The sequence below is a fragment of the Triticum aestivum genome, chromosome 5B (genome assembly GCF_018294505.1).
Source record: "Triticum aestivum cultivar Chinese Spring chromosome 5B, IWGSC CS RefSeq v2.1, whole genome shotgun sequence".
NCBI classification, from domain to species: domain Eukaryota; kingdom Viridiplantae; phylum Streptophyta; class Magnoliopsida; order Poales; family Poaceae; genus Triticum; species Triticum aestivum.
This window is the reverse complement of record NC_057807.1, coordinates 442,543,418-442,566,190: the sequence shown is the minus strand read 5'-3', so window position 1 is coordinate 442,566,190 and position 22,773 is coordinate 442,543,418. Positions and strand designations below refer to the sequence as shown.

General features: G+C 43.2%; 1 protein-coding gene, 1 long non-coding RNA gene and 1 pseudogene across 2 annotated transcripts; all 3 read right to left on the bottom strand.

The window, feature by feature from the left end:
• Positions 1-635: 635 nt before the first annotated feature.
• Positions 636-3,469, bottom strand: LOC123116366 (uncharacterized). Its single transcript, XR_006457042.1, has 2 exons — positions 3,162-3,469; positions 636-2,681 (listed from the first exon to the last, which is right to left on the bottom strand). It is a non-coding gene; the product is annotated as an uncharacterized lncRNA (long non-coding RNA).
• Positions 3,470-12,235: 8,766 nt separating this feature from the next.
• Positions 12,236-15,351, bottom strand: LOC123114851 (cyclin-D3-1-like; annotated as a pseudogene).
• Positions 15,079-18,166, bottom strand: LOC123112341 (uncharacterized). The gene is made up of 3 exons (XM_044533300.1): positions 17,318-18,166; positions 16,491-16,659; positions 15,079-15,641 (listed from the first exon to the last, which is right to left on the bottom strand). The coding sequence occupies exons 1-3, from the start codon at positions 17,487-17,489 to the stop codon at positions 15,542-15,544; spliced, it is 441 nt and encodes a 146-aa protein (XP_044389235.1). The 5' UTR covers positions 17,490-18,166; the 3' UTR covers positions 15,079-15,541.
• Between the last annotated feature and the right edge of the window lie 4,607 nt (positions 18,167-22,773).

The following is a 22,773-nucleotide window of genomic DNA, read 5'->3' as shown; positions in this document are numbered from 1 at the left end:
TCGGCACCAATCAAGATATACTCATTTACTTTTGCCTAGTCAGATTGTTTTGGGGTACATACATTTGACTGTGTTTTATACAAGTTTTGCCATCTAGAAAACGAAGGCATCATTCATCAATCATCACTCCATTGCTATGTGTGCTCCTCTAGACGCCGTGTTCATGCTGCTCATTCACAATATTTAGACAAAAACAAAGATAGTAAAACAAATATACATCAAAAGATGTATTTTCCAAGATAGATTAGATTTCAACAAAACAAAAAGGAAATAAAGTATCACCCTTCCTATCTTGGGCAGGCATAATCATAGCACATTCAAAAAGTATTTTTTTCTTTTCTTCAGCTAGCTAAAATATCTAAGTGAATATAAGAGTTGCCCTAAAGTTATATATATATTCAGTAGTAAAACCAATCCCAAACTACATATTCCTGGCACAGAGTTAACTACAATCCCTGAAGTCAAAGCCAGGAAAAAGCTCAGTTAGTCATTAATCCATCCCTGGTAGGCTAGGATATGTGCAGATTGTCTGTGTCTCTTTTATACCTTGTTAGAGCAAATAAACTCTTAAGAGTAGGAAGCCAAGATCAACTGTGTCATTACAAATAAATTGTTGAAGCTTCGGACCTGAAACATAGAGTTAACCCTGACTTCTTCCATCAGTTATGGACTTGAACGGGAATATTATATAAAGTGAATGTTCACCTCTTCCATCTAATCCCAGAAAAGTAACATCAACTATTGTATTAAAAATGGAAGCCACTATCGCATATCAGAGTCGTATATATAAATTATAATATCAAAATAAATACTTGGGCGAGTACTCCGACCCTTATCCATCTTATTATACAAGGTAACACCAACTAAACCCAGCAAATTCTTACAGTTGCCTGACTCTGAGTGCTAACACTAATATACTTTAAGTGCTTGGTTCTTCCATAAGGTACCATCTTATGCAATCAGCTGCACTTAATAATTTTAAATCAAGTGCCATCAAAATATATTGCTGGGTGCACTTTTACATGCTTCCGTCAAACTAAATGTGAAAGCTCACTGGGATCTGAATATTTGGGCTCACACATTGTTTACCAAAACTGAAGGTAGAATGACATGGAAGCATAAGAAGCAGCCCTTCTCTTTTTTGCTGTGAACCTCCCTCTCAGATGTCAATACTCTCTGAAAAATGTGCATGACGCTCTTCTACACAACTTTGCAAAGAAAACTATTCTTGAATAAGAAAATTGCTACCTATCATCGTTTATGAATAATAAAGTAGACCAAGGCAGCAATCATATTAAGCTGGTAAATAAAGGACAACAGCCACACTATCAAAAAGATCTATACTCTATATGTGTGTGTGTGTGCATGCACACTTGTGCTAAATAAATTTAAAACTGCACATGACCTGCTACACGGTAATTATCTTGTGCAAAACACACAGCACCTACATGAATAGAATGAAACAAAATAAGGTAATTCCTTTAGAGTACAACAATATTACCAACTGAATTGACATGCACTACTACTTCCATGTACCATCTGTCATTCTGACAATAGAACAATCAAATGAGATTGCTACTTTTGCCTACACAAATTATGCTCAGCAAGGGATTAAACGTTCTTTCAAATAACCCGGTTGAAGGGTAATGATCATAACCTGTACAAACTTGACAATTAGCAAATACACTGACTGTATAGACAAAAAGACTATGAAACCATTAAACATCTAAAGCATCAGAGTGGAAAACAGACAAGAATAATTGGTACAAAGTTTTCTTTTTGGTGAAAGGAAATCTCAATTGGAAATCTCTGACCCCAAACTGCTCAGCACTTGACCATGTTCACCTCAATTGTCAAGACCATAAATTATAATTTTTAAAGTAGGTAAGCCATCACAAAAATTCATGGTTCAGTCAAAACATTGTACAATTTATCTAATTTACATGATAGTTTGCTTGGATTCAAGTGGAAACAAGTATGTATGTCTATCTGGCGAATTTCAATGGATACTACAATTTTCTAGTCCAAACAGACTCTGCGCGTACTTATTACGTGAATTATAAGTAAAATTGGATTTTCCAAAAAATATCAAATGAAAATACGTTCTTTGAAAAACTGGGCACTAATTTTATTTATCCAGACAACCACTTCGAGTATGTAGCCAGTGGATGGAGTGTGGCCAAATCAGATTTTTTTTTTTCTGGTACTGGTATGCAGCTAGTATCGGTACCAAGCTTCAATTCTGAGAAGTAACAAGAAAATTACAGTTGGACCAATTCTGGTTTTGGGAACAAAAAAATACTACAGATATGTGGCCATTTCTATAGTAAATCATGATATTAAGATGTGTCAAACGCCACCATACAGTGCCTACAAATACAGTCCAGTGACTAATTTTTATAAAGAAGACCTTAGTTCAGTGGCTAATCAGAAGAACAAAGGCTAAATCTCCTACCCTTACTTGGAAGCTTGGGGATGCGGAGATTATGGCAGAGCGTAGTACAAGTGGTTACAGTTCCTGCGGAGGAAGTCGTATGACTCGCGGCTAAGCTTGTGGAAAACCTGGCATGCCCTCGTAGTAGAGGTACATGGTGCTCTTGCTCGGAGGGCGGCTGGTTTTAACCTGGAGTCCTGGACACGCCGTTCTCGCAAAACCCAAAAGACCACTCCTGGCAATAACCCTGCACATAACACATTAAACAAAAAGAATCAGGCATCTGTAGGAAGAGATCTAAGCAAGAAGGCAGTCAGGCAATGCAATTTGCAACGTCAGGATCCCGGCGACCCTACGGGAGAGAGTAAATTCGAACCTAGAGCTGTTGTGCAGTCAGAGTATAAAAGGAATTACATAGAGATGGAAGGTGAATTTCAGCTAAAAGTGAGCAGTTCATCGTGGTGGAGTTCGTCGTCGTGTCTTCATTAAGAAGAACCAAAACGTTTATAGGTAGGAAGACCAGAGTCTCCCCTCGGTGCAGAGGTCACGGAACCAAAGGACGAACGACGACATGCCGGAGAATAGTGGAGTGCAAAAAGAAAGCCAAATCAGGAAGGTTCCGTACCACTGGGCCAGATCGCGCAGAAGAGGAGGAAGGGAACAGGACCTCACTGACGAAATCCACCTCGCCATCGCGCAGAAGAGGAGGAAGGGAACAGGGCCTCACCGACGAAATCCACCTCGCCTGGGTCTGGCCGCTCGTCGGAGGGCTTCGTCGGTGAGCAGCGTGAAACCTCCCTGATGCATCTCCCTCCTCGTGCGGATCTCACTGGTCGTGGCAGCGATGGAGAATGGAAAGAACGGATGCAGCGATGCCGCTCCCTGCATCTGGGGCGTCATTGGCGAACGTGGGGGGATGTGGGCAGATGGAGATGGGGACGGTGGATATAGGTCGAGAAAAGCTTTATATAGATGTGCTTGTTTTGCCTCCCGATATTTCTCCAGGATTCTACAGCGATGACTAACCAAAGCGAACGTCGGAAACAGTTACACGTGTTTGCACGTGTCATCAACCCCAATCGCTTGCCTGTTCTACTGCCTTCCAGAATGCATGCAAATATCTAGTCAGTACATAGGACACGTGATTAAACTGTTTACTAAAATATTCTGAACACGCCAGGATCGTAGGCACTCCTTTCAACAATTACACGCGTCGTTTTACCAAGAGGCTGTAAAAAGAATCAAAAAAACCAGGAAAAAGGAACCCTTACGGGCCTAGTATTCTTAGTAATATATACTGCACCACAATATAAAATAAGATACTAATTAAGATGTCTTATTCATTCGAGCCTCTGAGAAATGGAAATCTACCTCCGTTTTTCATTAAAGAAAAAGAGCTGGGTTTCCATTGTTTTTCCAGGCTTTTTGTTTTTTCATTGGTTTTTTCTGTCCTTTTTCTTCATTTTTTCTTTGGTTTTGTTTGTTTTTTCTTGTTAGTTTTTTGTGTGTTTTCTCTCAAGTTTCCTTTTTATAGACATTTTTTTGTATATAGTACTCCTTCTGTTATAGGATGGAAGAATTATATTTTTCTAATACACTTTTAAAATTTTCCAAATACAAGTTTAATATTCTCCGCAAAAATAATAATAACGCAAGTTTAACTTTTATTGAATACACAGTCAACATTTTTTCTACAAAGATTTAACATTTTTCAAATACTGATTAACATTTTTTGAATATATGGTCTACATTTCTTCTATAAAATTTTTACTTTTTTTCAAATCCATGATTAATATTTAACAAATACAAGTTTAACCATTTTTCAATACATGATAAACATTTTTATACACATTTAATAGTTTTTTCACATGCTTGATTAACATTTTCGGAATACAATTTTTTAATACATGGCGAACATTGTTTCTATACACATTTAACAATTTTTTTGAAATGTTGATTAAAATTTTCCAAATACAAGCTTATCAGACAAAAATGAGGGATTGACCTCCCGCGCACTGGGCCGATCCATACGCTCGCGCGGCAGCGACACGCTTCAGCGACGCCGGTTACAGTACATACTGTAAACCAGCGCACGCCCGTCGCTCCGTTCTGGGATATAACTTTTCTGTTTCACTGTTATTAAACGGTGCGTGCGTCCTGGTTCTAACTGACAAGCCACTACGGTATTCACCCGCTCGTGCACATTATCTTTTTCCTTTGGGAAACCTTCCCAGACGGCGCGCCGGCCGAATCGTTAGACCGGTCGCACCGCTCGCTTTCTCTACATGTAGGCCCACCACCGAACGACCATCTACCTTATCTCTTCAGGGACAACACCATCCACTCATTCTTTGCTCGTGTATCTCCTCTACCGCAACCTCCTCCGCTCGCCTCTTTTCTTCCTCTCTTGTAGATGCTTGCGCTTGCGCCTCCCCCACCGGCGACCGGCTGTGCCGCCGGACATGGCCACCGCGCCTTCCCCACCGTGGCTGCCCCCACCCCGCCCCCTCACGCCCCACCAGCGACCAGCGCTGCAAACCAACACCCACCGGTGCTGCCGATGGCGGCGAGAAGTAATAGAGAGCCGCGGCGGCCGACGTTGAGGCGTTGCAACCACGGTGACAAGTGATGGAGATCCATCATTTTCTTTTCTTGAAAGCAGCCCCAATTTTTACTGCAGACGCCCTTGATTTTTGCTAGAACCAGTGTAAGATTTTGCTACAACCATGTTCTTTTTCTATGGAACCAACTCGAAGTTTTGCTGCCATGTCATTTGCTTTTTGGTACAACCGGTTTTCAATTTTGCTACCACCATCTTCAGTTCTTGCTGGAACCAATTAATTATTTTGCTACCGCCATGTTCGTTTCTTTTTTATGGAACCAACCCAAATTTTTGCAACCATGTCATTTGTTTTTGATACAACCAATGTACATTTTTGCTACAACCAACCTCGGTTTTTGTTGGAACCAATCAATTATTTTGCTACCATGTTTTTTGGGGGAACCAGTGCATCAATTTCTTTGCTACCACCGTTTGAGTTTTTGCTACAACCAATATTCTTAATTGCTACATCCAACACACATCACAGTGTCTTGTAATTTGTTGGAACCAGCAAACATTCTTACAAATCTGCTACTGGAGTTTTTTTGTTGTTGAGAGTTTTGTTGGAACCATCATTATTTTTTGCTGGAACCGGCAAATCTTTTTGCTTCAACCCAGCATGAGATTTTTATTGCTTTTTTTGCTAGACATGACGCTGCGTTGACAATGGCGGCGAGCCGGAGACGGGGACGCCAGGGATGCTCCAACCATGATGACAGCGCGCTGGAACCCTCCTGTGTTTGAGTTGCAACCATGACGAGCAGAGGCAGCCAAGGCAAGTGTCAGGCAAGCGGCATGCGAGCGTGGGTGACGGGCGTGGTGGCGCGGTGGAAAGCAAGCACGGGAAGACGAGGACTATCGCGGGCGGCGAGCACATAGATCTGGCATGTGCGCTCGCTGTCCTTTTTTTTCGTGTTTCCTGTGCGTGTTTTTTTTTCTGCGTGTTTGACTTTTAAAACAAAGCAATCAGACGGTGGGGAACGGATGTATCGGGCGGCTGGGGCTTGACCGGCCGAACAGTTCGGCAGGTGCGCCGGCGCCTATAAGCGCCCTTTTCCTTTCCCTTTTATTTCTTTCTTCTGTCCGCGGGTGTTTTTTTCGGGTTTGCTGGTCATTTTCTGTATGTTTTTATTTAGTTTTTCTTTATTCTTTCTTTTCCCTTTATTTGTATTCTTAAATAAGCGGCCTTTTTTTTAAAGTTTAGTTAACAAGCTCATGTGTGTCTAATAACCAGGGCTCCGCCTCCTCCTTCTCCTCCAAGAAAGAAAATTAGGGTTCGTGCCTCTCGCCGGCGCCGGCGCAGGTCCGCCTCGTCTCCGGTGGCCCTAGGTCCATGGAGGCGCGGTGGATCCTGGCAAGGGCCGGCGGGAGGGCTTCGTTTTTAGTCTTTTTTTCAATCTTGTTAAGGTTTGTGTCCTACTCAGGAAGGCGAGACGGCGGCGGCTCTCTGAAGATGGAATAAAGGTCTCCCCGCCTAGCCCTCGTTCCGGCGGTGTGTCTAGCATCGTTGGTGGGCGTGTGGAGATGTGTCTCCAGCAGATCTATCTTTGGTGGATTTGCTCGGATCTCGTCGTTGTTCATCTACGTTCGTGTGTCTTCGGTTTGGATCCTTCCGATCTACGTTATTTTTCATCGACGGCGGTTGCTGTTCTGGGGTGCTGGTCCTGTGGGGCCTTAGCACGACGACTTCTCGACTGTCTACTACAACAAGTTGTGCCCGGCTCCGGCGATGGAGGGGCGATGACGGCGGCACGCCTTTGGCTCGCTTCGGTGCTTGTAGTCGTCGCTAGGTGGTCTACGAATCTGGATGTAATTTTTATTTCTGGTATTCGTTGTACTGCCATGATTGAAGATGAATAGATTGGAAGTTTTCCGCAAAAAAATAAGCGGCCTTTTTAAAAAAAAATGTAAACTCTCTTTTTTCAAAATGGATAAACTTTTATTCAAATTCCTGAACTTTTTTTAAAATTCAATGAGTCTTTTTAGAAATTGATGACCTTTTTCATTTGTTGTCAACCTTTTTTCAAAATCCATGATTTTTTAGTTAGATGAACGTTTTTTTTCCAAAATCGATGAACGTTTTTCAAAATCAATGAACTTCTTGCAAAAGCGGTGAAAATTTTGCCAAAATTGATGTTTTTTTCCAAAACTGAATGAAATTTTGTCTAAAATCATTTTTTTCCAAAATCGATGAATTTTTTTCAAAAAAGTATTTTCAAATCCGATGAACCTTTTCAATTCACTGAACTTTTTTTCTAAAATGATGTTTTATTTTCAAAACTGTGAACATTTTTTGTATCGATTAACATGTTTCAATCAGATGTACTTTTTTTCAAAATAGATGAATGTTTTTTCAAAGTTGTAAACCTTTTTCAAATTGAGGAACTTTTTTTCAAAATTTATGAACCCTTTTCATACACATTATAGATTTTCAAAATCGAAGATTTTTTCAAATTTACTTTAACTTCTAAAATTCTTGTACTTTTTTATCAAATTAGTGAACTTTTTAAAATTTTAATATTTTGTTTTGAATATGCGAGTTTGATTCAAATAGCACCGCTACAAATCCAAGCATGCACGCTACAAGTAGTCACTAGCACTGAGATGGTACAATGGTAGCCAACCTCTTTCACAAATGTTGTGGTGTGAGTTCAATTCCCCGCGACAACTTCATTTTTGGTGGGTTTCCACAGCCGGTCCACTAGATGCTGCGTGTGAGCGTCAGTTCGCTTCCTCGGCAAAATAGGATGTCCTGCGCCTTGCAATAGGTCAGACCGTAGGAGCAACTAACGAAGGGGTACTCCTTCGGGAGCCATGCAAGGGTCACCCTTTGGGCGCTCCCTCCGATTTTTATTTTTTATTTTTACGCACGTGCTTTTGGCTTTTTAGATCTTTCCTTTTTTCATCTTTTATAGGTTTTTCAATGGTCTTTCTTAGCTTTTGGACAAAAAAAATTCTATTTTTTAGCATAAAAATGTTTTTTTTGCTTACGCAAGAGGCACGACGTGCCTCTCAAAAACGAAAAAAATCATGTTTGTTACTTCAGCCAGAGGCACGACCATACCTCTTGTAAATAAAAAGAAAACATGTTTTTCCTTCTGTGAGAGGCACGACTGTGCCTCTTGAAAACGAAAAAAACACGATTTTTTTCTTCTGTGAGAGCCACGAATTTGCTTCCGTAAGAGGCACAGTCGTGCCTCTCAGAAATGATTTTTTTTCACGAGAGGCATGGGTTTACTCCTCGTGGAGGCATGGATTTGCTTTCGCGATAGGCACGGTCGTGTCTTTTTCAAAAAGGAAAAAAGTACTCCTGGCTCGATACTTTCGTGAAAAAATGTTCATCAAAATTTATCAACATGAGATCTAGTTTTGAAGATTTGGACGTGAGAAATCTAACGGTGAAACGGTTTAAGATTTAGACACATAGTTTAAGAGATAGAATTTTTTGAATAAACGGATCTACGAAAAAAGTAAAACTCGACAAGTAGCATATACTAGAAGAACATCCGTGCGTTGCAACGGGCCACATTAACTTTAAGAGTTCAATATCAATTATGTTAATTTTACATTTAATATTCTCATACATATCAAGTGACATTGACGACCTTTTTACCATCAAATTCTCACACACACTCTCTCCCTCCCTCCTCCTCACTCTCTCTCCCCCTCTCCCTCTCTCTCTCTCTAACACACACACATATCCATCTTATTGGGTACGGGACCATAATCCATCTATTTCACACGCACACGCGCTAGTGCATAACAATATGGATTATAAAATAGGTTCAAGGTAGTAACAAGGATTCTTCTCATGCATTAATAAACAAATGTTCTGCACTGAAGACAAGATAACCAATTCCCAAAGTGCATCAGAGCATCACAGAACATTACTGGCAAGATAAATGCACGACGATACACCCGGCTCATTTAATTAATATAATTAAATTATCAGTAAATTAGTCACCAAACTGCTCGGATGAACCGGAACAGAGCCAACATATATCATCCTAGACAAATGCAACATCAACCATTTACCTTGGTACTTTAGGGACCGACAGGAGGATGCATGTAGAAGCGCTTCTTGCCTGCGAATCCACAGTCAGAGAGAGAAATTGGAACCCATTTCCATCACCAACTGATAAAGAAAGCATGTAAGAAAATTGATATCGGGTCAACTTGGATCTTCGGTGATTGTCCGCCGGTATGGAGAATTTAGGAGGGTGGGTGCAGGGAGTGGCCTTGTGGATGATGGATGGAGGCGCGGAGGGATGTGGTCACCGGAAGGTCGAAAGCGGAGAGGGTCGGGCACGTTAGGTGGAGCCGGTGGTGCGCGACAACCGGAGGCGGCCCAATCGTGGGCGGCGAATCGACGATAGCCTCGGCCCATCTCTCGACGCAGCGAAGATAGAGAGGGAGGCACTGCCGGTGCTCGAGGCCGCCGCTCGGCACCATCTACATCGAGGGGAAAGAGAGGCGAGAAAGCGATAGGGTGATGCGGGGCTAGGGATTGCGGAGGAGGGTGGGGGTGTGCGATTTGAATGGATGGTTCTGCCCATCGTTTTCTTGTACGTGGCGGTGGAGACGGCGGCGTCCAGCCATGCAGGCGAGGCATGGGTCGAGCCGGGCACACGGCGAGGCGCAGTAGCAGAGGCGGGGGCGATTTTTTGCTACTGAGATGCAGGGTGTGGGATTGATCGTTCATGTTCTCTTTTCCTTTTTAACGGGAGATGGATGCGATTTTTTCACGAGGAGAGAGATGCGACCACGTACAGATTCCATAATAAATTAATTAGGTCCATAACGGGATTTCTTTACAATGCGTTAAGATTTACGTGTTAGTTTTCTTAATAAAGAAATGCACTGATGTAGGGATCGATTGATTCGGATAAGGAAAGATAGATTCGTGATCTTTTGTATGTTAGGAAATTAGTGGTTTGCAAGGAAAGAGTGGAGAGAAAAAGGACCAATGCGACCACGTATAGATTCCATAATAAATTAATTAGGTCCATAACGGGATTTGTTTGCAATGCGTTAAGATTTACGTGTTAGTTTTCTTAATAAAGAAATGCACTGATGTAGGGCGCGATTGGTTCGGGTAAGGAAAGATAGATTCGTGATCTTTTGTATGTTAGGAAATTATTGGTTTGCAAGGAAAGAGTGGAGAGAAAAAGAACCAGTACGAGGGGGTGGTGGGAGGTGGGACGAATAAAAACCGGACGAAATTGGGAGGTGGGAGGGGGCGAGTAAAAACCGATGAAAAAAACCAACAAAATTGGGAGGTGGGAGAGAGGATGAAAAAAAACCAGGAAAGGTGGGAGGAGGACAAAAATAAACCGTACGAGGCTACCAACTGCTCCATTAGGAGTAGAGATTGTTTGTGAAAATAACATGCGACGACGACTTAGCGAGCGGATCCCCTTAAAAAAGACATAGAGAGCAGATTCCCTTAAAACTGGTAGAAATGGATACGATTGATGACATTGATAAATAGTGGTGAATGTTGGCATAATTTACTATCATCATGCATGGAAACGAATCATCAAGAAAAAGAATACTTCCTATTACTACACTCATAGAAAGCTTCCTAATCTCTGCTACCAAACAGTTTCTGCCCAAACAAGGAAGGAAAGTTATGGACGTGATTCGAAAGGAAACAAACGTTATGAAGATTAATTAATTTAGATTTGATCTTTAGAGATTGATTGTGATTGATTCTTTTACATAAAGACATTACTAAATAATTTGCGTCAGTATGGAAAGTTCTGATCCATTCAGTTTTTTTCGTTATGTGAGAGGGTGAAGTGAAAATAAATCGATGAAGTGGGGGAGGCGACGAAAAAAATCTACGACAGTTAACCTACGAAAAAACCCGGACGAAAGTGGTGGGACGAAAATTGACCAGCGAAGACTACCAACTGCTCCATTAGGAGTAGAGATTGGTTGGTTCGATTTTTTTTGCGTGGAGGGAACTACCTGGGAGGTGGGAGGGAGTACGAAAATAAACCGTCTCGGCTGAGCGGGAGGTGGGAGCAAGTACCAAAGAAGTATCAAAAAAGACCGGGTGAGGTGGGACGAAAATAAAATTCGGAACGCGACCTACCAACTGAGACATTAGGAGTAGAGATGTAGTGCGCCATTTGTCGTAACCTAAGAAGACTAGTAAAACGCCCGTGCGTTGCCACGGGCTGCATTGACAACATACGTTAAAGCGCTATCCTTTTCTTTCTTCCTTCCTTCTCCCAACTAAAAATGTTTTTTAACTTTAAAATTATAGCCTTATAGGAGAACTTGTACGAAATGTGATAAAAAATATCATCTTGTGTTTAAAACCATAGAACCAGGGATCTTTAATAAGGCCATGAGAAACGCATGCAGAAAGCAACATAGTACTAAGGTGACTATGCTTCGCCACAGATCCAAAAAAGACATGATAATTTGCTCATACACATTATGTGTAATTTAGAAAGACCTATTCAAGTCCACAAAGAATAGTGATGAACACCGATGTTGTCATAATTCTAATCACAACGTTTGTTTGAAATATTTGTTGGTTATACAAAAACAAACAAATATAACATGATTCTTTAAAAACCTTAGAACTATTGCTTCCAAAGATGACTCCCTCAGTGTGAGAATCAATCTAAAGCTGCCTTCGAGTAAACTACGATGACAAGGGGCTTTCAACCATGAACCAAAATTTGATTGACTACCCACAAAAATCAGAACTATTCTTTACAACTTTATAAAAAGCTAAATTTAATCCTAATATAATTTTGAAGAGAGGTTAGTAAGTAAAACTAAGTCATGACTAAAATATTGAAGGGAGAAAATGATTGTTTTTTATTCCAAAGATGAATACCCCAGTATAATAAGCAATAGCATTGTGCAAGCATCGACAACAATACAAAAAGTAGGAGCCTCTCAATCCCTCTCTCTCTCACTACAATAGTGGAAAGTAGCACGATATGAACTAACGGCTTGCCTTCTGATATGAGAAGTCAACCCGGTGGCAGAACACACGAATCCTAATCTATAATAAAAACATCTATTTTGAATCTTATTTTTCTTTAGCAAGTTTTTTATTTACTAAGCCAATTAAATCTTGTCATTTAGTCCCAACTTCAGATAGGCATCCCAGAAAGGAAGCACTTCATCAGGATCTTTCCTGTCACGTCACATATTAGAACTCTCCCTGCAGAAATTTAAGAAACATACACAATGAATATCAAATAGCTGAACAGGAAGACACCAGAAACCTCATAACAGACAAGTAAAATTTGATGGTACATAAAATCCCTTTAGAAGACATAAGAAGGTTTACGCTCTCAACAATGTCCAAGAAAACCTAACATGCGAGGAGAACCTATTAGTTATTGTTGTTACTTCACTTGCTAAATGAAAGTAAAAAAAGAGATGACATTAAGGACAACAAAGAAATGAAAACAGAGGAACGCATGTTGGTACGTGTACAATATGTAATAGAACTGAAATGCATTTTAAAATGTATGCAGGATGATGGTATTGCCCTGATAGGAACCTAGGACCATTATAAAAGTTGGTGCTATGCTTTTTCTCGGATACAGCTGAAGCCTAATACAAGACCCGCTCTTCTCCATCCAACAACGCTCGTAACTTCGAAGATCGCACTTACAAGGGTCGCATTTAGCACAGGCTTATCTAAATTCTATTAGTACAGATAAAAGGAAATATGATTTGGTCACTTACCTAGAAAATAAAGGAACATACATATTTATTTTTTGTATATCCAATACAACCGACTTCATTTTTCATATATCTCTGACCTTGGAGGAAAATGGTGACCGTACGCCTTCCTGGGTTATATTTAACTTCAAAATTTATGGTACTGGGATTATGAGGATAACCGAAGTGCATAGTCTCTGCACCGTTGCACTAAAGTAGGACTTGAAGAGGGCCAGTGCCTAATAATTTCAAACAATCTTCAACAGAAATAACGGTGAATAAGATAAGAGTTACAGTATTAAATTGCTCTATAAGAATGTTGATGTGTACATTAAGTAGGATCTCTACACTGAATTAGCAACTGTAGTTTCATCACTCAATCATCTTTGTCCTAACGTACAAATTAAACTAACTCCTAGCCCAATCCCTCTCTTCCAAACAGCCCCCCAGGAAATCATATAGAGCAAAATTTAGCCCTATCAAAGTATTCCCGGCGGTGATGAACATGGCACATCATACCATCTAGGCATTGAGATTTTCCAGTACTTTTTAGTACCACCTGTTCAGTTTGGTAATTCTAATGTACCATCACCAGTAACTTTTCGCAATAGAAAATTCCAGTCACCAAATAAAGCCAAACCTAGATACGATTATTAGATGACATGATCATTTACACCTCTCAGATTGAGATGATGCATTATCTTACGATTTGATAGACAAAAATAGGTAACTACAGAAACTCATATGGCCTGTCAAGTAACCAATACATTATGTTGCTTTGAACAAACTTGTATTCTTCCTTGCTCACTCATATGTCCTCAGTTTTTAAGACCAAAGTTTCTCAAATTCGTGTAAGTATTCTACCACATGTGCGAATTATTTATTTCTCTAAACAAGATGGGGTTTGGTATTTCAACCACCGGAGCTCCATGATTCTCATTTGAAAAACATTATCCGCTCATTTAGTGAGTTACCTCCATGGCTCCATCGTAGCATCTTAACACTCGCTCCTACAAGACACCATTGCATTTAAAGGATACCATGTGATGGCGGGCAAATGGTTTAGATAACGATAGCACAGAGCTGATCACTACCTTGTTTATATACTTGCAATTAGTTGTACCCCTTTCGACCACTGAAGTACTGCGCTCCCCAAATGAAGCAGGTGCAACACTTCCAGCAATCTCGGAAGGTCTGAACACCAAAAAATCAGCTCCTGCAATCGAAATTCTGAAACTTTAATAATTGATGGCCGCCAAAATCTACACATTGATCCATGTATACTAAAAGTGAGATCTGATTTAACACATTGGTTGATGAATACTGAAAAGGGGGATCTGATTTGACTTTCATACACTTAGCTGTGCTCGGGATGAGGTTCGAGCGGGAGAATGCGAGCATGGAGGGTGTGTCATGATCATTGAATTTGCAAAGGAAGTAGCCAATAAACGAGCAAGCAGTAACAACTTGCATCCTCCATTTCAAGGTGCTGAGCACCAAAAGCTCCATCATTTTTATTGTCCTTGCCTCAAACACAGACTTTGCCTCAATCGTGTGTCAAGCAAAAACCATTGATTAATTGAGACAAAACTGAGAAGACAGAACCCCTCAACGATGTATGAGGAGGTCTTTCATGAGATGAGATGCATCAGTCACTGACCTGCTGGTCCACGAGCGAGACAGAAGCAAGTCACTGCCAAGAGCTATGTCACACAAGCAAGCCATGAGAAACCAATTTCTCCATGATTCCAACAAGTACTTTATGGGATTTTAGCAGGGTTGCTTCAGTTGCTACCGAGAGGAACCTATGAAGGTAGTTGACAGACAAAATCACAGTCAAAGGCGTGAAATTGAAATGTCACTGACCTATGATCAAAGAATTTGCAGATTTAATCAGCTATCATGGCAGCATATAACAGGACAGTATCATTGAGCAACAATCCAATTAGAAATCGAAAATAAAATTGATTAAAAGGGCATCTTTACACAGCCCATCACATATCAGTACCATGCTAGAAAGGAATGACTCAAATCAAATAAAGATGTGAGGGCTGACCTTCCAGGTCCTATCTATGGTGTCCCTCGTGATGGCGGCCAAATACAAGGCCCCGAGCCGCCGCAGCATCTGGGGGTACCCGTCCACGGGCATGTGCTCCATCTCCGTCTGGATGAGCGCGGCCACGCAGTCATCGGACTGCACGGGACGGTCCACCAGGAACCCATCCGCCGGGTGCCTACCAGGAAGGCGACGCTGCTACCGGCTGGGTAGTGAGGTCGCTGTCCAAGAAGGCTTCCGTGCAGTGAGGGAATCTCCATGGGGATCTGTTTCTTTATCTTTTTGGGGGGATATCCGCCGCGGAGACTCATCGGTAGCCCTCGGGTCAAGAGATTGCAATGATTTAAGAGAATCAAAAGAATCAAGAGATTCAAAAGGAGTTAACACAACATATCACTTCAGCATTAGTCACACAATTTCAGAGTTCAGAAACTGCTTTCAGAAATAAGTTCAAAAAGAAGACAATGCAAATTAATTAGTTCACCTGTTGGAGGAGTGATTCTGCAATGCATCCACCTCCTTCACTTTGAGCTGAAGAGCGGAGAACTTCTCTGTCATCTTGTGTATGTTAGTACATATGGGTCCTCCTCCATGAGGCTCATGCGGGTCTCGTTGATGGCCCTCTTCCCGTTGATCTCCGTGTACCGGCGCTGCAGCTCCAGCAGCAGTGATGCCCGGACAGACCCCCATTTGACGTCACTCTCCACAACGTCCCGCACCAGCCTCTCTACCTCTTGGAACCACTTTGTCAATGGACGTCATCGACACAAATCCCGAGCAGAGCCGTTGTAAAAGAATTAGGAGCCATTGGATGCCGAACAAGATTGAGATTGCCATGGTGTTCAGACCTACATACATCGTCATAGGCATACGTTGCCTTTGCTCCATGTGGAAAACTCATGAGAAACCATGTGGACTCTTTTCATCTATGAATCGCATGAAGCATCAAGGGAAATGGATTAGAAAGGAAAACATCAAAGAGGAACACACACCTTATAAATCAGATACAAGCTTCACATCATGTCCTAGAATTAGGAAAGACCTCTCATGCTACTGCACGCTTCCATCATATCCTAGATATACATATAGTTTACTGTCGTGGAAACAATCAGTGCGGATAAATGTCCTGAAAGTTTCTTAGCATTAGATTAGATGTGATATCAGGTTTAGTCAGATTTCAATCATATGCACAAGCAAATTGAACATCCAAAGTTGTGTATTCAACCAAACTGAACCAATTAGTAGTGCACACTAATAAAAAATTGAACATCCAGTTTCAGTCAAAGTTGTACAATTGCAAGTGTCAGCCAGATTTACATGAAGCTAATTATCTCTTACAAAAAAAACCTTTGGCTGTAGAATCAGTGGTGTTGCATGGATGGATGCACACTACTTGATGTGTTAATCATCTAGTGATGAAGATGCGTGCATATATGGTCATACATGTATGTAAAAGAAATGAACCCCTTTTTCAGGAACATTCCATGCTTGGTTACTAACTGAACGTGCAGCTTCATACTTTACTACTGGTCATCTCTGAAACTGTGCAGAGATTGTGCTTCATTTTCTCCTACGCTCCAGAAAGTACAGAGATTGTGCTGGTGCTTAAACCATATAGAGATGCCCCAGTTACTATTATAGCTGCACAATTGCAAGTATCATCTAGATTTGGGGTAGGGGAGAGAGGGGAAGCTCACCACGCTAGGAGAGCAGGAGGACTCAGCCGTCGGTCCACGCGCTGGAGGATAGGAGGCCTTGCTGCCCCACCTCCTCCGACAAAGAGAGCTCGTCGGGGACGGCTGCGTCGAGGAGGACGACGTCCAGCACGCTGCCAGATGGTTGGAGAATGGGGTTCAAGGGCATTGCCTGCGCGTTAAAAAACTTTAAGACAACCTCAAAAAAAATCAAATGCGTCGAGCATGGCACATACCCCAGCAGCATGGGCTCATGTCTAATGTATAAACTACTCTTCAATTATTTCTAAAGAATATATATTTTTTAATTAGTCTATCATTACATAGTGTTTTCCAATTACCGTGCTCACTAATGGAAAATTACATCTTAAAAGTTAATTGTACAAGCAAGTTGGCTCAGGTTTCTGTACGAACAACACCATGACCATGGTCTCTGAGCTACAATTATCCTATGATATGAAATACTTGTGTTTTAGGAAAAACGTATAATCTTGATGGACTACATGATGAATCTTGGGATTAATCCTTTTTATTAACTGATCATTTCTATTTTGTTAATATTTACGCTCTACACATGGATAAAAAACATGAAAAGGATTTATTTGTTTGCAGATTGAGGACACGACCATGACATACAGATTTGCATTCTCTAACATGACATATCTTCAAGGTCCAGACTCCAGAGTAACAAGAAACATAACTTATCTAGTGCACATGTACCCAGAAATAACTAAACCGATAACCATTGACATCACCAACGAACTTTGACAGAATACAAATGAACCGCGGACCAATCGACTGACCCTGCCATAGGTAAGAGCAGAGCTTACAGAGGAGGAACCCACCCACGGAGATGATGACGAGGAGCAGCACATAAACGCAGGGCAGGAGGACCCTGGCAAAGCCGAGGAGGGAGTGCCCGTCGCGGCAGCACGACAGGCAAAAGCCGGTGGCCAGCTCAGTGGCGGCGGCGCCCCTGTACAGTGCATCCATCAGCGCCATGTGTACCTCACCATAGCTCGCCGCCGACTTAAGATGGACCCGTGGCCGCCGCACGGGACATTAGAGACTTCTCGTCGGCGCCGATCTGGTTCAGATGGCCAGCGCATCATGGGGATCGCCGCGGCACGTACTGGACGGCAGCACCGACGGTGCAAGAAGGAGATGCGAGATGGGGAGAAGGGGAGAGGCGAGCGAGAGAGACGACCTCGCCGCCTCCCGGCGCCGGTGACCTGCCGGCGAGCCGCCGTCCTTTCCCTACCTACTCCTCCTAGCCAGGCTCACCTTCCCGCAGCGCCCAGGAAGCCCAACCCGTCCGCGCCCGTCTTCCTCCGCCCCGAGCGCCTCCTCCTCGCCGCGCACATCATGGGGGGTTCCTCGTCGGCGCCGCGCTCCCGGCGCTCTACATCCTCGACGGCCTCCGGTCCGGGGACACCACGGGGATCACCGCCAAGAGTGAGAGAGAAGGTGGGGCCGGGCTTAGCCGGGATCGGGGGAGCAGATGGGGGGCGGGCGGCGCCGGGAGCCGGGGAGGAGGTCGGGGCCTGGCGGCACCGAGCGGCGGCGAAGGGATCTAGCGGTGGTGGTGAGAGGACGAAGGGCAGCGGCGGCGAACGAGGGCACAGAGTTGGGCGACTGTTTCTCGCTCGAGGGCAAGAGACCTCGGTCGTACGTGCGGGTGGTTGGTTTGTGATTTTTTTTCGTTGGTTAATTTTTGCCGGTTTATTTTTGCTGGTTTGTTTTCGTTCGTGACAGATGGGTGCGACAGGAGGTTAGGCGCGTGGGGGCGGGTGTGGGACTCGATTGTGGGGTTTTTCTTGGTTTTTCGCGGCTGAGTGGGAGGTGGGAGGAAGTACCAAAGAAGTTTTAAAAAAGACCGAGTGAGGTGGGACGAAAATAAAACCCGGAACGCGACCTACCAACTGAGACATCTCTACTCCTAATGGACGAATTGGTTGAATAGTCCCTCCCACTTTTAACCGGTTTATTTTCAACCGGTTTTTTTTCAACCGGTTTTTCTTCGTCCCACCTCCCACCACCCCCCTCCCACCGGTTTTTCTCTTTCTCGTCTGGCCGACAATACCCAACGTATTTATGGTAATCAATCACAATTAATCCACGTATGGTAAGGCTATAAACTTAGAAATCTCAAATATGATAATTATAGTAATAAATCAATCCATGTATGGTAAGGCTATAACTAAGGAAATTTCGAATATGGTAATTATCACCAGAATCAAAGCTTTCCAAAAAAGTTCTTCTTGCCATACCCTAATCGTGACCTCCTCATCCTGAGGAATTATCTCTACTCTTAATGGAGCAGTTGCTAGGATTGCGTCCACTGTTATTATTCGTTTGGTTTATTTTCGTCCGGTTTATTTTCGTCTTTCCTTCCACCATCCCATGTACCGAAAGCCAAACGGATCAGAACTTTCCATGTGGACACAAATTATTTAGTAATGTCTTTATGGGAGAGAATCAATCACGGTTAATCTCTAATCAATATTTAAAAATCAAATCTAAATTAATTAACTTACCATAAGTCGGTCAATCACTGATTAATCTTTCCATACGTAGTCAAATTACATCAAAGGACTTTCACCCCGCACCGCACGACTCTTCTCTCCCCCTCGCCGCCTCCCGCCTCGGGCCGCTCGCCGTTCGTCTTCCCGAGGGACGCAGCCGCACCACCGCGCTCAGCTGCTCCCTCACCTCCCCCGCCGTCCTCACCCGTAGGATGCCGCCGCACCTCTCTCTGCATCACCCTGTTGGCGGGATCCAGGTCACGGGGCTGATGACCTCATCATCTCTGACGGCGGATCTGGTCATCGGCGAGGAGGCCGAGCCTCATGCTTCGGCCACAGCCACCCCGACCTCGTTGTATGTTCGCCTCCTCATCCACTCCCTTCCCTGTCCAATTTTGCTTTATTTTGGTTCGTCTTTCATCCCGTCCAAACCGGACTTTTTACCTTACGATGCCCGCCTCCTATGTTTCTGCATTAACTAACACGGCGTCGCGTGATCGTGGAGCGGCAGGGTTGAGAGGATGGGTCTCAGTGACGGGCGGATGGCGTTCGTCGTGTGAGCGAAAATAGTATGTAACTCATGGAGTGCAAGCTGTTGTGCGGCTACATGGCGACGCTCGACTGTAGCATTGAGACGTAGGGCACGTGCGCCATGATGTCGTGCTTCACCATCGCCTCCCCTAGCTTTCTCTCAAGGCATCGTGGTCTCGATGGGTTGGGGCTCGCCTCCCGCACTCCTCTTTGTCGTGTACAAAAACCAAGGTGACCCCTAGGTACTCTCAACGCTTGGTCTAGAAATCCCTCGAATTCGTTGCCCAAGCCGAGTGTTGTGATCTGACGGCCGGTCATCGTGCAGGTGTCGAATTATTGAGGGAGGCTTCAGATCGTCCTGGGCATGCCGACGATCATCTCTGACGGCGGATCTGGTCATCGGCGAGGAGGCCGAGCCTCATGCTTCGGCCACAGCCACCCCGACCTCGTTGTATGTTCGCCTCCTCATCCACCCCCTTCCCTGTCCAATTTTGCTTTATTTTGGTTCGTCTTTCATCCTGTCCAAACCGGACTTTTTACCTTACGATGCCCGCCTCCTATGTTTCTGCATTAACTAACACGGCGTCGCGTGATCGTGGAGCAGCAGGGTTGAGAGGATGGGTCTCAGTGACGGGCGGATGGCGTTCGTCGTGTGAGCGAAAATAGTATGTAACTCATGGAGTGCAAGCTGTTGTGCGGCTACATGGCGACGCTCGACTGTAGCGTTGAGACGTAGGGCACGTGCGCCATGATGTCGTGCTTCACCATCGCCTCCCCTAGCTTTCTCTCAAGGCATCGTGGTCTCGATGGGTTGGGGCTCGCCTCCCACACTCCTCTTTGTCGTGTACAAAAACCAAGGTGACCCCTAGGTACTCTCAACGCTTGGTCTAGAAATCCCTCGAATTCGTTGCCCAAGCCGAGTGTTGTGATCTGACGGTCGGTCATCGTGCAGGTGTCGAATTATTAAGGGAGGCTTCAGATCGTCCTGGGCATGGAGATGAGGCTGGCCATTAAGGATGTGGGTGAAGGTCACGTCGTTTCTTCTCCTGGCTCCAATATCCACTGCTGATATTTTGAGTTCTTTGATCTGAGAAAGAACCATGGGAACGTAAGGTTTTTAACCCAACATGATTTAATTACCCTTTTCACTTTTGTATTTTATAAGTACATAAGCATTCAGTTCTTCTATCCTTTGTACGAGGATGCAATTCACTCCAAACATGTAAACAGTGTCACATCTTACAGAAGCTTCTAATTTTTTACAATGAGTATGGTACATAAACCAATGTGCTTGGGTTGTGCTTTGTGTTTCTGTCATGCCTTGTCTTTAGAAGGCACCGTGATGAATGCTAATTTAATAGAGGAGAATCAAGCAAGCGATGTGCAATGATTTTAATAAATTTTAATGACCATATTCTACACTTAATGATGATTGATAGTCGATTTATGGTTTCTCCCACTTTAGTAAGAAAGATGTGGTGTACAGAATCTTGCAAAAATGGAGGATATGGATTTGGGGCGCGAACTGTCCCGACCACGGCGGTGCTGCCTACCAACACCATGTGCAAGACTGCCTGACTTGTCCTCTATCTTAATGGTAAGTTTCTCTCTTTTTCTATCTCGTGGTCTCCTTGATTTGTCTTTCGAGAAAGGATTGAAAGTAGTTTGGGTGGTTCAATTAATTCAATGCCCAACAATATCATCAGTTGTCAGCAAGAAGTTACTCCAAATTCCATCGCCTAACAATATCATCAGTTGTAAGAAGTTAGGAGTTTGGTACGTACCCCGGTGCAAGAGACCATGGATGCAAAAGGTACTTCTGCTAGAGTAAGATTAGATGGTCAAATTGTAGACAAACAGCAGTGTGCATTGGCATTGCAACTTCTGACATGGGATATTTGTGTAGTTATATAATTAGGAACCTAGACTACAAGGGCAAATGGGAGGCACCTTTCATCGACATTCAGCCCAGGGAACCTCAACTTTCCCACTGTTGTACATTCATACTACTGTCCATGTATCGCTTCTGCTCAACTATAATACACGGAAACATGAAAGCTCATGTTTTTCCCTTGTTTGTGCAGAGTACAAGGATGATTCCTACATCTATGCATTGATATGCTGAACCACATTGGCATTGAGCCAAGCCAGGTTAGTGCTTCAAAAATTCTGAAAAAATCTGTGAAATGTTGTTGACACTTTGTTAAGTATTTGGTTTAACTATGTATGTTTGATTCTTATCCTATGAAGCATAATTAAAGTGTTGACACTGTTTGACATTTTGATGTATTACGTCTAATTAGTAGCATTTGACTTTTGTTTCATTTCAGATGTCTGATGTAGACAACTAAGGCAATGGCTATTGCATTGTAGGACGAGAAGGTCCAACGCGGTGGCGGCGGGTACATACCCAACGCGGCGACCCGTGGGCGCACCGGTTCTAGGGCCTTGAGAGCTGGGGCCGGCATCCAGGCGGTGAATATGGATGGTGGCGTGTGGAAGTGGGCGGTGGTGGGCAGGGAACAATGTGGCCCTGTCGGCGTCCTCTTCGTTTAGCTTGACATGATCGTCGTTCAGCCGAAAACAAGATTACCTAAGGGATATTAAGACTAGAACATGAATGCACAATACTTTTCCGATGTGATTTTTGTAAATGGAATTAACTTTGTAGAGTTGGCATGACATGCGCCTTCACTAGCGTTAATAATAGACCCTCCCTCCTTCCAAATTCCTGACCAATCATTGTTTTTGTAAGGATCCTTCTCGACTTTTGTTAGTTGTTCATCTATTGTTCATCTATGAATGAATTTAACCATGTGGTCTAACTAATTGGTCATATGAACTTATGAAGTAGTTGTCGTGTGTACTAATTGCGACAAATGGAATCCTTTGCTTTTTGCATTGTTCACTAATATCATTAATAGATATGCATGTGTTACCGATATTTCTTAATTTGGCTGACTGAGCATTACTAGGCTATAATTCTTTGTGACTTTTGATTCTGTTTGTTGTTCTGATCCTATGTCGAATCAATCCTGATCCATGGGGAAGAAGATACAAGGGGACCGACCACTGAGTCGATGATGCCGACGATCGAGGACGGCAAACATAATCATTTTGGTGTCATAGGTTCATTGGAGCTGATGCCGCCACCTCCTCGCCCCTTGGTCTCGGAGGTTGTGATGGCCAGGTTAGCGACATGGCCACGTAGTATGCCTCATTTTCTCCTA

Coding starts and splice junctions, on each gene's coding strand:
- LOC123112341 (XM_044533300.1), bottom strand. CDS start 17,489: ATGGCGCTGATGGATGCACTGTACAGGGGCGCCGCCGCCACTGAGCTG. Junction 16,660..17,317: donor CGTGGGTGGGTTCCTCCTCT/GTAAGCTCTGCT, acceptor TTTAACGCGCAG/GCAATGCCCTTGAACCCCAT. Junction 15,642..16,490: donor CCTCCTGCTCTCCTAGCGTG/GTGAGCTTCCCC, acceptor CGATGTATGTAG/GTCTGAACACCATGGCAATC.